The 13,614-nt window shown below is 36.9% G+C and overlaps 2 protein-coding genes across 2 annotated transcripts; both read left to right on the top strand.

Moving 5' to 3' along the window:
* The first annotated feature begins 897 nt into the window (after positions 1-897).
* LOC137656267 (uncharacterized) lies at positions 898-4,710 on the top strand. The gene is made up of 3 exons (XM_068390437.1): positions 898-961; positions 1,261-1,365; positions 1,934-4,710. Exons 1-3 carry the CDS (start codon positions 898-900, stop codon positions 4,708-4,710), a joined length of 2,946 nt encoding a protein of 981 aa, XP_068246538.1.
* A 213-nt stretch (positions 4,711-4,923) lies between these two features.
* On the top strand, positions 4,924-6,240 carry LOC137656266 (uncharacterized). The gene has a single exon (XM_068390436.1). It carries the CDS (start codon positions 4,924-4,926, stop codon positions 6,238-6,240), a length of 1,317 nt encoding a protein of 438 aa, XP_068246537.1.
* Positions 6,241-13,614: the final 7,374 nt, after the last annotated feature.

The following is a 13,614-nucleotide window of genomic DNA, read 5'->3' as shown; positions in this document are numbered from 1 at the left end:
AAAAGTTGAGAGGTGTAAACAAATTACGATTTCATCTTGCTTCCTAAAATTATGAAGTCTCTTTGGCAGTGCAAGCAAGGTCTTCAAGGAGTACAGTTGTATATATTTCGTAATTCAAAGGATTCATTTTGGGCACACAGATGTAAGTTTTTTGACGAACTTATATATATTTGCTTTATATGTCTTATTCATTTAAGAGTTAAAAGACGTTAATTTGTTTATTTGTGACATTTAACATTTGATTGTCCTATAAATATGGTAAAGTGTGATATAGTCAAAGGAGGTTTAAAGTAGCAATGAAATTGTCTTGTTTAGTTAAATATATTTAATTAGCTTTGCAAGATGTATTAAGGTACATTATGTCACCGTTATGACATATTGAATATTATTGGTTATTTAATAATATATTTAAAGTTTGCAATAATCCCTTTCTGGAATGAACCTTCTACTACTACTACTACTGCTACTACTACTACTATTACTACTACTACTACTACTACTACTACTGTTAACGGAATAAAGGTTAAAGTAGGGTTTCTGAGATTGTGTCGCCCATAACAATAGTTCATTCATCTATAATATGAATACGGATCAGAAGGACAACGTAGAAGACAATGGTGACGCCAAGGAGAAGTTACGCACCCTCAAGAACAACCAGACTGCTGCTGTCTCTGCCCTCACAAAGAAATGGAATGGAGTCAGCAAGTGTATGGAGAAGCCTGATAATCTCCATTTAGTAAAGACAGGCATGGAGGAGTTTGAGGAAGGGTTAAAGAAGTACAAAGACTGCAACAGTGATTACTTGTCTCAACTACCTGTCAACGAGCACCAGCCAGAAATCAAAAGGTTTGAAGATAAAGAATTGTCTGCCTAAGGATTCAGATTTCAGGTGCATAAATGGATAGCCACAACAGAAGCAAATTTGCAGGATTCTATGGAGCAGGTCACATAAATCAAGGAGGTCAGTTAAAAGCACGGCATCAAGTGTAAAGTCAGCTCTCATACAGGAGAAGGCAAAGTTAGCTGGTTTGCTTGCACAGAGGGCACTGCTTGAGAAACAGTAAGAAATAGCCCAACAACAGGCATAATTAAAAGCCAAGGAAGATTTGTTAAAGTTGGATGGTGAAATTAAAGCAGCAAGGGCAAGGGAGAAGGTATTCCAGGAAGAAGTTATTCCATCGACAGACAAAGTTTTAAACCCTGAAACACCAGCATTTGTTCCCAGTCACAATGTGCATCATAATTAACAAAATGTCACAGTACCTTTTCTACCCATGGCACCTGCCCCAGAGTCATTCTACCAAAGTCAGCAACAGTTAGCAGCGGCTATGATGCTGCCTCATGCTGAAGTGACCAAGTTTTGTGGTGATCTTCTTGAATATGCATCATTCATGTTGGCATTTAATGACTGAATCGTGCCACACACCACATCAGACTCCAACAGGCTGTATTTCTTAAATCAGCATCTAGAAAGAAAGCCTAAGTCACTCATAGCTAGGTGCATGTTTATGAATACATCTGAAGGATACATTGAAGCAAAAAGATTTCTGGACAGTGTATGGAGATCCATACAAAGTTTCCATGGAATACATAGACAATCTAACCAAGTGGCCACAAGTAAGAGGTGATAACAGTGAAATGTAATCATATCACGCAGTCATTGTCAAACATGCAGGTTTTAAATGACTCGCCAAACCTTCAGAGGGTGATTTCAAAGCTGCCAGTGTATATTCAAAATAAGTGGTTAGATCATGTGATAAAGCTCAGGAAGCAGGGTGTTTGTGTGTTTCACCACATTAGTGGAATTTGTGCAGAATGCAGCAGAGGCAGCAATGGATCCTGTATTCAGCAGGGAAGCTTTGGGTAAAGTGTGTTTTTTCAAAGGCAAAGGCAAATCATGGCCCAAGTCAGACCAAGTAAAAATCGTTTGCAGTTACAGTGCAACCATCAAATTCTGCCAACCAGTATACCAGGAAATGCCAACTCTGTAGTGGTCATCATGATATTGAGGAGTGCCTTCAATTTCTGCACAGGAGTGTGGATGAAAGACGAGAATTTGTTAAAGACAACAGTCTTTGCTTCAGTTTTTTGGTCAATAACCACACTTTAAAAAATTGTCTCAATCGACAGCATTGCGAGACATGTAATAAAAGGCATCCTACCACTCTGCATATTGAGAACTTTTGGATGCTTGACAGCAACAGTGCAATTGTGTCACAAGCTAGTGCACAGTTTGAAAGTACAGGTCAAGGTTGTGCTAAGGGTCAAGATGGTACTCAAGGTGAAGGTCGCACTCCAGGTCAAGGTAATACTAAAAGTCTAAGTAATGTGAGGTCTTCTGCATGTACAATTTCTGATACAGTGTTGCAATCAATCTTGCCTCTGCAATTAAGTGTAAAGGGTAGCAGCAATGTAGTACAAACTTATGCCTTTTATGATACGGGCAGTAGAGGTTGTTTCATTAAAGATAGTATCAAGGATCAATTAAACTCTAAAGGTATTGAAACAGCTATCAAGTTACAAACAATGCATGGGACTGATACGGTTAAAACCTTTATTGTAAATGGTCTTGTTGCTGCTGATATACATGGTAATAATGATGTTGTATTGCCAAAGGTACTCACACAAAAGGATAATCCTTTTAATCATGATCAAATTCCAAGGTATGAAATGTTAAAGGATTGGCCTCATTTATCAAGTGTTATTAATAAGATTCCAGTATATCAGCCAGAGTTAGACATACGAATTTTGATAGGTAGTAACTGTCCAACAGCTATACAACCTTTAGAGGTTGTACCCACTTCAGGTTATGGCCACTTTGCAGTGAGATATTTGCATGGATGGACAGTTAATGGGCCTGTACATGTTAAGGTTAATTCAAATGGGGTTTCATTTCACAGGTTACTTGTATCTGATGTTCAACATGTTACTGACTGTATTAGTGTTGAAAGTATTAGGAAGTACTTTGAGTTAGATTTTTCAGAAAGGGATCTTGGGTCAGTTCCTGATGAGCGTGGCTTATCTTTTGAGGACATAAGATTTGTGAAAAGGTGTCAGGATGACATTGAATTTAGAGATGGTCACTTTCAGCTACCCATGCCTTTCAGAGATCTCAATGTGAATCTTCCTAACAATAAGGAGCAGGCTGTTAGCAGAGCTAAGTGGCAAAGAAGGAAGATGAAGAATTGTGAAGATTACAGACAGCAGTACACAGCATTCATGGACAAGTTGTTTGAAAAAGGCTATGCTTACAAGATCCCGGATGATGAGGTCAGTAAGATTCTTGTTTGGTATCTTCCTCATCACACAGTTTTTTATCACAAGAAAGGAAAGATTAGGATTGTTTTTGACTGTAGTGCCAAGTTTGAGGGTGTGTCATTAAATGGTGTTCTGCTACAGGGTCTAAACCTCACCAATTCATTGACGGGAGTACTTATTAGATTCCGGCAGGAGGTTTATGCATTCATTGGAGATATTGAAGCTATGTTCTTTCAAATAAAGATTCCACCTGAGAATCAGGACTATGATAGATTCTTGTGGTGGCCTAATGGTGACATCAATCGACCTCTTGAAGAATTCCGAATGGCGGTTCACATTTTTGGAGCAATCTCATCACCGAGTATTGCAAATACTGCATTGAAGGCCAGAGCAGACAAAGCAGATGAGAAGTATGATTTAACTGTTGGCAGCACCATGAGACACAATTTCTATGTTGACGACTGTTTGAAGTCATGTGCTGATGTTCCTACAGCAATGAAGTTGGTGAAGGATTTGGTATCTGCAACTGGTGAAGGAGGATTTAGGTTAACTAAATTTGTCAGCAATTCAATTGATGGCCTTAAAGCTTTGCCTGCTGAAGATTGTTTGGTTGAAAGTGACAAGTTTAATCTTGACAAAGAGAGTTTAATGACAGGAGCCTTACGAATGTTATGGGACCTTAAAGAAGACTCATTCAAGTTCTCAATTGAGCTCAAGGATAATCCATTCACCAGAAGAGGATTGTTATCAACTATCTCATCATTATATGGTCCCTTCAGGTTGCTCTCTCCAATCATCTTACCAGCCAAGAAACTGTTACAAGAATTGTGTCATGTTGAGAGTTTGGACTGGGATGAGAGAATTCCAGATGAGCCAGCTGAAAGGTGGCAACATTGGATACAAGGTCTTCATTTACTGGAGCAGCTTTCAATACCAAAATGCTTCAAGTCAAGTTGGTTTGGTAATGTGACAGGTTCAAGTCTTGTATTATTCAGCGATGCAAGTACATTTGGTTATGGTGTTGCAGCATATCTTGTTCTTCACGATGGAAACCAAGTTCAGTCAAATCTTGTCATGGGAAAATCAAGAGTATCTCCCAAAAAGGTGGTGAATATACCTAGGTTAGAACTTACAGCGGCAACTGTATCTGTCAAGGTTGCTCAACACATCCTGAAGGAGTTGGAGTTTACTGTTGGCAAGGTAGTGTACTACACAGAATCAACAACAGTCCTTCACTATATTCATAGCAACACTGAAAGGTTCCCAGTTTTTGTAGCCAACAGAGTCAGGGTTATAAGGGACTACTCCCAGCCTGAGCAATGGAGATATGTGAACTACAGTGATAACCCTGCTGATATGGCATCAAGAGGTATTAGTGTACATCAGTTTTTGCAGTATGATGAATGGTTTCATGGCCCATCGTTTATTGCATCTGATTATTTGCCTTCATAGGAGTATGTGTGTGCAGATTGTGTTGATGGTAAGAGTGAACATGTGTCTGCGGTCACAATTTCTGAAGAACATCATGGGTTTACAAGATTGATTGAATATTTCTCTTCATGGCCAAGGTTACAAAAGGCAGTTTCTATATTTCAACAACTGAAGTCAATCCTTAGTGGTAAAAGGAAAGGTTGTGTAACCACTGATGCTGGAAGGGCAATAATAATGTATGTTCAACGGGAAGTGTTTGGTGATGAAGTGAAGGCTTTATCAAGGGAATTGTCAGTTGGCAAGAGTAGTCCAATATATAAGCTTGATCCCTTTCTTGATTCTGAGGATGGCTTATTGAAGGTTGGAGGTAGGATTAGAAGGTCTGATATTCCAAAGTCTGCCAAACATCCCATACTGTTACCAAAGAAGCATCATGTGACTACATTGTTGATACGACATGAGCATGAATTATTAGCTCATTCAGGTAGAAACCATGTTCTCTCCAATCTAAGGCAGAAGTATTGGATCATCAATGCTAATGCAACTGTCAGGAATGTGTTATTTCATTGTGTTACTTGCAGGAAGTTGAAAGAACCAGCTTTGAGTCAAAAGATGGCTGATCTTCCAGAAGACAGATTGGAACCTTCACCACCATTCAGTAATGTTGGTATTGACCTCTTTGGACCCTATTACATCAAGGAAGGAAGAAAGGAGTTAAAGAGGTATGGTGTGATATTTACCTGCTTGGTTAGTAGGTCAATTCATATTGAAACTACAAACACTTTACAATCTGACTCTTTCATAAATGCTTTGCGAAGATTTGTTTCTCGAAGAGGTCATCCCAAGGTTATTAGATGTGATAATGGAACCAACTTCCATGGGGCTGAGAGAGAACTTAAGGCAGCTCTTGATGAGATGGAGGAAAAGAAGATTGAGAAGTATTTGTCGCATCATCATATTGAATGGAAATTCAATCCACCTGCAGCAAGCCACATGGGTGGTTGTTGGGACCGCCAAATCAGAACAGTTAGAAAAGTGTTGTCTGCACTGGTGAAGGAATTTGGTGAAAGGCTAAATGATGAAAGTTTACAGACTCTGCTTTGTAAGGTTGAGAGCATCATCAATTCAAGACCGTTAACCACTGTAAGTGACAGCGTAGATGACCTTGAGCCACTAATTCCAAACCATTTGTTGATTCCAAAATCTTATGTGATCCCTCCCCCTGGATTATTTCAAAAGGATGATGTTTACATGAGGAGGAGGTGGAGATGCGTTCAATATCTGACCAACCTGTTTTGGTCAAGATTTAGAAAGGAGTATTTGAGCACTTTACAGACTAGACAAAAGTGGAATGAACCAAGAAGAAATCTAATTGTTAGATATGTGGTCTTGGTAAAGAGTGACATTGAGCCAAGGAATCACTGGCCAATGGGGCGAGTGATAGAAGTATACCCTGATGACAAAGGAACAATTCGCAGTGCCAAGATTAAGATACTTTCTTCGGTTATTGTCCGTCCAATTCAGGAGCTACTGTTATTCGTTGAAGGCTAGGATTTTCATGTTAAATGTAACGTGATATTATGTTGTTCTTATGGCCTATCATTTGATATTATATATTATTTGAGTTATGAATATGTTTAATTTTGTTTAGGTGAATATGTGAATCATGAAAGTGTTTTGAATTCAAAGAGTTTGTATTGTAACTTAAAAGTTATTTATTGTGTTTGCATGAGTAGGAGTATATTTTGATAAACAGGTTTAATCTGTTTATGAGGCTGAGTATGTTAATGCAGAAACACAAACCCATCTAGTTGGTAAAACAATGTCGTTACTTTTGTAAGTGGTAGTTAAAAAGTTGAGATGTGTAAACAAATTACGATTTCATCTTACTTCCTAAAATTATGAAGTCTCTTTGGCAGTGCAAGCAAGGTCTTCAAGGAGTACAGTTGTATATATTTCATAATTCAAAGGATTCATTTTGGGCACGCAGATGTAAGTTTTTCGACGAACTTATATATATTTGCTTTATATGTCTTATTCATTTAAGCATTAAAAGGCGCAAATTTGTTTATTTGTGACATTTAACATATGATTGTCCTATAAATATGAAAAAAATGTGATATAGTCAAAGGAGGTTTAAAGTGGCAATGAAAGTGTCTTGTTTAGAAAAGTATATTTAATTAGCTTTGCAAGATGTATTAAGGTACATTATGTCACCGTTATGACTTATTGAATATTATGAGTTATTTAATAATGTATTTAAAGTTTGCAATAATTCCTTCCATGAATGAACCTACTACTACTACTACTACTATTACTACTACTACTACTACTGTTAACGGAATAAAGGTCAAAGTTGAGTTTCTGAGTTTGTGTCACCCATAACCACACATATATATATATATATATATATATATATATATATATATATATATATATATATGGTATGTATGTATGTATGTATGTATGTATGTATGTATGTATGTATGTATGTATATATATATATATATATATATATATATATATATATATATATATATATATATATATATATATATATATATATATTTCTGGGTGAATGTGACGGAAATGATAAACAACTGTTTTACTTGTAGAAAACTTGAAACCATTCAAACCTGGCCATTTAATAATTTGATCAACCGTAAGTTGAAGCTTTATTTCAACTGTGGCCAGTTTTTATCCTGAAAATGAAAGAGAAAGGCCATCCGCTAGTAGTGTATGGATAACGTCATCTGGAATCACAGAAGTAGTTCCATTAATTGCCAGCGCAAATAATTTACCACTAAGTAAGCTACCATGTGTAATCTTTCTCTATGGCGTTTTCTTGAAAACAGATTATTTCTAAATACCTGAACAAATAAAGAACTGACCTCTAAGACCAAGACTTGATGTTTCTTGGAAACAAATGACTCAAAAAAGGATGACTCTAGATTGACAAGTGCAACCATTGAAGAGTGCATTCTTCGAAAGCAACACTGCAGATGTGATAAAATACACCTCTTTTATAGTATCCATATAAGCCTTGCATTGACTATTTTTTCCATGATTTTATACAGAAAACATGTTAATGCTTTTGCTTAGTAGAATTCAGCTAAAGTTTTGTCTTTTCCAGGTTTGATAAAAGCTAAAAAAATGGCTAGTTCCCCGACTGATAGGATACTATGGTCTCGACATACTCAGTTATTAATACTTATGATAAAAAGTATATTGTTATTACACTCTTTTTTTTATCATAGAAGAAGGAATTTAGTCTTAGCCTGGGGCTGTATCACTGCATGATGATCATGCAGAGTCAAACTATCTCTCTGTAAATACAGGTACTGCTGATAAACTCAGTTTTAAGCCAACCTCCATCAAGTACGGCAAAGATCCAGTAAGAGGGAGGTTAATTCTATTTTGCAATAGGTGACAAAGGTTGAATAGAGTTAGGCATTACATTATCGTTGATACACAGGGGCAAGGACTCATGAGGCAATATTCTTGCTTCATAAGAACTAGGTGGGTTGCATGTCTGCTTTGATATTTTTCCTCCTGATTTCAATGCCTTTGCATAGCGTGTTGATTTATTCAGCAGTCTCTAGGCCTTCCCCACACTTACATATTCAATACTGAATTTATTGAGGGCCCCTTCTTCTAACTTATATTGCTGGCTGCTCTCATCAGTAGATTTATGATTCAAGTTACAGTTTAAACACTTGGCCTCAAGTGTACATTTTATGTAGTAAAGCTTTAAGCAAGTGTTATCCTTTTTTTCTTTTCTTTTTGTAAACTTTAGAACGATGCGCAAAGGTTAAACAATTAATAAATTGCAAGAGCTTTTGTTTAAAAGGCTGAACTTTAACACTTTCAATTTCAATGTTAACGGGGAAAGGTACATCACCATCCAAACGAGTGAGTATAATTATTGATCTTCCAGGGACAGTATGCACTTTCCCCATTGTTTATGGGAACATGACCAGTACCTCCTCTTCTGTAAATTTATACAAGTCACTATTAAAAACTGCTCCCTATCCATAGCTGAGGTTAACTAGGGGTTTGACAACCAACTTCATACCATCACATTTTGACTTGAATTGAATAATGGTGTATAATTTGACATGTATGGCGTAATGAATTTTTCTACAAAATACGATATACTGTATCTCAAGATGCGAGGGTTCTTACTGTCTTCTGAAGAAATTTGCAGATCCTAAAAGAATTTCTTGCACCCGTTCTAGATTGAGCAATAAGCTGCATTCGTGTTTTTGGCTTTACCTGGGAAGCCACAACTACCTTTATATCTCTGTTAATGCAATCTGCAACTTTGTACACATCTAGATCCTTTGGTACACCATCACACAGAACGCCCTTGATATTGAAATTATTCATCTTTATATTTATTATATTGGAGATTTCATTTAATCCTTCATCAAGATTATGTGCCCTCTAGGAGTCTCATTCTAATATCGTTGTTAAAACCGTACCATTCCAAGGCTCTGTCTTATGAGATTTGGGTAACATATAGGATTCTTAGCTACCCTTGTTGCCAGAATTACTTGATATACAAATATTGGAAAGCAAGGTCCATATTTGTTCCTAAGTCGTCAACAGAATTTTCTTTAAATGAATTGCGAGAGGCCATCAACCGTGCCAGGGGGAGTTAGCATCATTTTTCGAAGGGTCCATAATCAAAGATGGGGTTTTGGTTGTTAGTTTTGATTGTTTTGTTGGTTCACCTCTTTGAGGATATCAAGAAAGTATAATAAATTGGAAAGGAAATTTGTGTTCTCCACTATCAGCACATTGAGAGTATACTTCCCAAATGGTCCATTCCATATCCTACCAGTGGGATATCACCAAAACTATCATAGAGGCACAGGTGTAACCTAAACACGCCTGTTAGAAGTTATACCAAGAAAATATTGAATAATCCTCTCCATATCTGTAATGATGGGCTTTTGGTCAGAATCAGAGAGTCCTATCTCTAGGAGTAAATGCCCCCGGATTCTGATGACCCAACCTTTGAAAATAGTTCAACCAAAAAAGGTCCAAAGCATCTTTGGGATGGCTGAAATCATTCAATAATCTCAAATAAGACTTTGAGTGCAATTACCTCCTAACTATGATCCCTTCTCCCGTTTATCCAAGCAGGCAGTAATAACGAATATGGAAATATCAAAGCACTTAAAAGAAAATTGTATCTATAAACAAAGACTTAAAAGCTAGGACAGTTTGGATAGAAAGATGAAAGAAATTTGTTAAAATTAGGACTAGATTGTAGTCATGTTGAGAATCAGCGATAGAAAAGGGAGAGAAATTTGGATTCGAACTAAGAGATAAGTTTTTCCAAGTTCGAGAGCCATCAAAAGACTTCAACAAGGAAATTATACTACGTATTGAAGTCGAGTAACTACATTAAGGCATTCTCTCGTTAAGATGGCTCCAAAGTCTCATCGTCGTCATTCCAATATAATAGCCCAGACATTCCAAGGACTGGGTAGTAGTAGGAATAAAAAACAGTAGACTTCTTCAGAACGTCCAGCACGGGATGGGCTTGGATGCTCGTCATGACGTAGGGTGTTATCTTTGATGTTTGTTAATAGATTTTCAGAATAATGTCAATGACCAAATATTTTTATAATCTATCTAGCCATGCTACAACCCTGGTTTGGAAATCAGAATGCTGCAAACACAAGGATACAACAGGGAAAGTAGCTCAGTGAGGAAAGGCAATGAGGGAATACCCCAAAAATGTACTATATATACGTAATTAATAGAAAAAAGGAAATATTTTATGATCAGTAACAACAATAAAATAGATTAGATATATATTTTGGAAATCAGAATGCTGCAAACACAAGGATACAACAGGGAAAGTAGCTCAGTGAGGAAAGGCAATGAGGGAATACCCAAAAAATTTACTATATATACGTAATTAATAGAAAAAAAGGAAATATTTTATGATCAGTAACAACAATAAAATAGATCAGATATATATTAACTACTGACCAAGACTTATGTCAACTCATTAAAAAAAAATAAAAATGTTTTGACTTCTGAAGATCAAATAATTCAATCACCTAATTAGCAAAATGACTTCTCAATCTGGTAACAGCTGGAATTAAAAATTTGTATTTACACTACAATATCATAATTATAACTGATTTATTATTTCCCATTTATTACATCACAAACCTTTACTCAGAAATTACTTCATTGCCAGAAAATTATGTTTCTTTTTTTTTTTGTTGGTGCATCCTTATTAAAAGAAAATAACCATTAAAATCCCAAGTGAATAAAATCTAATAATTATAGGTAGTATTCCGATTAAATCCCCTTTTTCCTCAAGAAAACCCTCCAATATTAACTTAGGTTAGTAGATTGTGTTTGAATTTAAATGCATACCTTAAGCAAGTCTTTCTGAATAGTCTAATTATCGAAATTAGAAATAGCATTAGTCCTACGTCTCTACAGACATCATCTATATGAACAATTTATGGAATAATCTTCTCAAATCAATCTATCTTAAACTTTCTGAGAATAATTCATCAACAAAAATCCATTTGTGAAATTTCACATCAAAGGGACTATAAACAAACTTAAATATTCTGATCACCTTGATTTTTTGTCAGGAACATTTTCTCTGCGTTCCTCGTAACTCTGCCCTCATTCCTAAAAGACTTCCATCAGCCCATTCCCTCATCCCCACAAACGTCTTTCTTTATTTACTTCCATCCTGCTAGCAATCTTTCCCACTATTCTCTACAAACATCATCCATATGAACAATTTATGGAATAACCTTCTCAAATCAATCTATCTTATACTTTCTGAGAATAATTCATCAACAGAAATCCATTTACGAAGTTTGACAGGAAAAGGACTATAAACAAACTTAAATATTCAGATCAGCTTGATTTTTTCGTCAGGAATATTTTCTCTGCCTTCCTCGTAACTCCAGCCCCGCCCCCTTTCCTCTGCCCTCATTCGTAAAAGTCTTTCATCAGCCCATTCCTTCATCCCTACAAACGTCTCTCTTTATTTACTTCCATCCTGCTAGCAATCTTTCCCACTATTCCCATAAAACCTCAAAAAAAAGAAAAAAAAAATTAAATGACAAAACCGAGTGGGTCCATAAAATCTCTTTCGTAATGCTTCATACCTGATGAAAAACTGGCCAAAACCCAGGCATGTATATCACAACCTCGTCCGGTCCCTGTAGTCCAGTAAATCTACCATTTGACCTAGGACAAATTGCCAGAAAAATGAAATTACTTGCAATGACTTTTAATTATCATGCTAAAAGAAATATCAAAAATGTAGAAATATATATTTGGTGGAACATGGTGAAATATGCAATTCAAGGTAGCCATTGTCGAAATATCTGTTTTTGATTATATTGCCAAAAGTAATAGAGCTAGAATTATGAAAATGGTGTCTATACCCATGTTTTCATGGTCGAAGAATCATTTGAGACTAATTTCAGGGAGCTGTCATGATTACATCATAATGAATTCAATATGGCTGCCATGGTTGGTACGCAAAAACTGAAAATCGCAATAACTTCGACAGTATCCTACCGAAGACAACAATCTTGGTGTCTATTTATAGGTTTTCATGGTAAATGAGTCTATTTATCTATAATGCAGGTGTCAGTTTGTTGAAATTGAAACCAAGGCATGCTAGTTAATTCTCCTTAAATGTAGGTTCACATGCCCAAGATATCACGATCATCATCTGAAGTCTCGTCAGTGTTCTCCAAGTTCATGTTCTCACAGATCCCCCTGCATTCACTGCAGGCTGGTGTACAGTCAAGACCCAGTCGTCTGCACCCACAACGTTTTCCGCACCCTGTCTTGCATTTGCATCTTACCACTTCCAATAGTGATTTTGGAGCAACGTCCAAATCAGTCATAAGGGGGAACATTTTTCCTTCGATGATCTTCCACCCCCAATTTTCAGCATTCAGGCTGTTACCCTTCCACGCCTGAACTTGGTGGAAAACACGGAAACTGTGGTACTTTACTGCCCCTGAAGTTGGTGGCAATGATTTGGGGTGAATAACTTTTTTGCTAGTGGCAACTAATTCTTGAAACCTGTGGTGTCTCAGTGAATCCAGATTGCCATCTGGTTTTGCCTTGTACACACAAAGCATAGCTTTCTCCCCTGCCTGAATTATTTCATCCTCGCTGGAATCATAGTTGCCAAACACCTTAGCAAGGTCACAAAAGTATTCACTGTCCTGTGCCAACTTCAGTGCCACACCCTTTCCATAACCAAAGACACGTGAAGTTGTATCACAGCCAAGGAACGCATGGACAAAAAGAATGCTATTGCAAAGAGCATCTCCAAGTTTCTGACATACATGTCCAATGTTCAGAAGTTGCTCCTTTTTTCCCTTTTTAGGCTCCGGCCTCCAGAACATATTATACTTCACATTCTTAGTATGATAACATAGAAGGACAAGAAGATCTGTATCATCTCCAACGAGAATAACATTACACTGCGACACAACCTTTATTGCGGTCTGGACAATAAGTAGATCAGCATCATCTTTTGCGTGGTGAACTTCACAACCAGCAGCTTCAAGGGAATCACCAAGCAAATTAATGAAACGTTGCTTGTTTTCATCATTTGATAGGAATTCCTCTTTTTTGATCTTGAGCGACATCTGAGTTTGAAAATTGACTGCTCTTCCTTGGCGCGTTCCTAGGCGTCTTTGATGGGTACTATCTTTCGTTGATGGCCCACTGGTGTAACCATCAAAAACGATGACTGCCTTTCCATAACGTTTCTTCACATATGACGTGTACCTTTGAAGGATCGACTTATAGGTGTCTCCAATTTGCCATGGAATCCTGTGAAGTAGGGCACCACCATCGAGTACATATTGGCAATTGGAAGGTTTGTCCGGACGATCATCCTGT

Source organism: Palaemon carinicauda, chromosome 17 (assembly GCF_036898095.1).
Source record: "Palaemon carinicauda isolate YSFRI2023 chromosome 17, ASM3689809v2, whole genome shotgun sequence".
NCBI classification, from domain to species: Eukaryota; Metazoa; Arthropoda; class Malacostraca; order Decapoda; family Palaemonidae; genus Palaemon; species Palaemon carinicauda.
The sequence above is the reverse complement of the archived record's forward strand: the minus strand, read 5'-3'. Positions and strand labels throughout refer to the sequence as shown.

Coding starts and splice junctions, on each gene's coding strand:
- LOC137656266 (XM_068390436.1), top strand. CDS start 4,924: ATGTATGTTCAACGGGAAGTGTTTGGTGATGAAGTGAAGGCTTTATCA.
- LOC137656267 (XM_068390437.1), top strand. CDS start 898: ATGGATAGCCACAACAGAAGCAAATTTGCAGGATTCTATGGAGCAGGT. Junction 962..1,260: donor AGGTCACATAAATCAAGGAG/GTCAGTTAAAAG, acceptor AAAATGTCACAG/TACCTTTTCTACCCATGGCA. Junction 1,366..1,933: donor TGAAGTGACCAAGTTTTGTG/GTGATCTTCTTG, acceptor AATCGTTTGCAG/TTACAGTGCAACCATCAAAT.